Below are 1,546 nucleotides of genomic sequence, written 5' to 3'. Positions count from 1 at the left end.
CACAGAGCAAATGCAACCTCTCACTGCCCACGGTTCAGCGCACGTCTCCTCCGCAGCATCGGATCCCGGGTACTGGAGTCCTCACTTTTGCCCCCCACCCCCAGCTCACGACACGGCGCTCCTCCTTGGGACTGAGTTCCCAGGCCCCAGCGCCGGCCGGTCCTGGCTTCCCCCCCACGCAGCCTCGGGGCGCGCACCCTCCCGGCTCGCCAGAACGCGTCTGCCCCCGGGCCCGCTCACTTGGCATCGGAGGTGAGGCGCGGCAGGCTGCCGGCGCCCATGGCCGACACGTGGTGGTGCGGCGGGGGCACCTGGCACATGCTGCAGGGGCATGGCATGCCGCCCCAGTGCTGGAAGCCGCCAGTGCCCCCGCCGCTGCCGCCCCCGCCCCCAAGCGGGGCCGCCGCCGACGGAGACTTGAGTAGGCTGTGAGGGGGCCGAATGGAGCCGACCGACGACAACCCGGAGCCGGGCAGGGAGGCGCTGGACACCGCGGCGGCGGCCGCGGCGGCGGCGGCGGCCGCAGCGGCCGGAGGCAAAATGGGATGGTGCACGGCCGGGTGATGCGCCGCGTGCGCCGCGGCCGCCGGGTGAGCCGTGGCTGCAGGCAGGGGCGCCGAGTGCGCCAGGCCGCCGCAGGCCGACGGGTGGAAGCCGGCGTGGTGGCCCCCGTAGATCTCGCTCACCAGTCGCTTCATCTCCTCTAGCGAGTTGGTGAGCATGAGGATGTAGTTGCGTGCCAGCAGCAGCGTGGCGATCTTGGAGAGCTTGCGCACCGACGGGCCGTGCGCGTACGGCATGACCTCGCGCAGCCCGTCCATGGCGATGTTGAGGTCGTGCATCCTCTTGCGCTCGCGGCTGTTGATCTTGAGTCGCAGCTGCTGCAGCTCGGGCTCAGTCATCTGTTTCTTGTCCTTCTTGGTGGATGACGCGGCCGCCGACGACGTGGACGAAGAGGTGCTGGATGAGGATGACTTGAAGCCGCCGCCGCCGCCCAGCTTGTCCCCCGGGTGCGCGCCCGCCGCGCCCATGGCGCCGCGCAGCTCTGCGCTCAGATCCGGCGGGCAGTCGCTCGGCGTGGACGACGACACGGTGCCCCCCGTGAAGCCGCCGCCCCCGCTGCCCTTGCTCCGGGCCGGCAGGAAGAGGTCATCGGGCTCCGGCGAAGACGGCCGGCTAGACACCAGGCTGGCGTCCGAGTCCATGGCCCCGAGGGATCGTCGCAGCCTTCGCGGGGTCCTCCCCTCCCTGGGTCCTCAGAGCTTCCAGGGCGTCTACTGCGGAGAGAGGAGGAGAGAAACACGAAAGAGACGGGAGATGGAAATCGAGATCAAGAGGCACTGGGGTCAGTGAGAGAGAAAAGCAGCTCCCGCCTGGACCGCAGCGCGGGGTCCAGGCGCTGGTGGCCGTTCGCTTCGTGTCCACCTCGCTGTCTCTGGCCTTGGCATGCAGGTAAGTTTAAGTCACCTCTCTTTCCCTCCCTACCGCCTCCCCGCCGCTCTCATCCACAGGTTGTTTAATCCAGGGAGGATGGAGCGCTCCTCTG

The 1,546-nt window shown here is 69.7% G+C and overlaps 1 protein-coding gene across 1 annotated transcript; it reads right to left on the bottom strand.

The window, feature by feature from the left end:
• Positions 1 to 236: 236 nt before the first annotated feature.
• On the bottom strand, positions 237 to 1,205 carry OLIG2 (oligodendrocyte transcription factor 2). Its single transcript, XM_081558820.1, has one exon. It carries the CDS (start codon positions 1,203 to 1,205, stop codon positions 237 to 239), a length of 969 nt encoding a protein of 322 aa, XP_081414946.1.
• Positions 1,206 to 1,546: the final 341 nt, after the last annotated feature.

The sequence above is a fragment of the Giraffa tippelskirchi genome, chromosome 2, assembly GCF_054371585.1.
Source record: "Giraffa tippelskirchi isolate mGirTip1 chromosome 2, T2T-mGirTip1v1.2.pri, whole genome shotgun sequence".
In the NCBI taxonomy this organism is placed as follows: domain Eukaryota; kingdom Metazoa; phylum Chordata; class Mammalia; order Artiodactyla; family Giraffidae; genus Giraffa; species Giraffa tippelskirchi.
This window is presented reverse-complemented; position numbering and strand designations above follow the sequence as displayed.

Excerpts from the sequence above, each read along its gene's own strand:
- OLIG2 (XM_081558820.1), bottom strand. The coding sequence starts at position 1,205 with ATGGACTCGGACGCCAGCCTGGTGTCTAGCCGGCCGTCTTCGCCGGAG.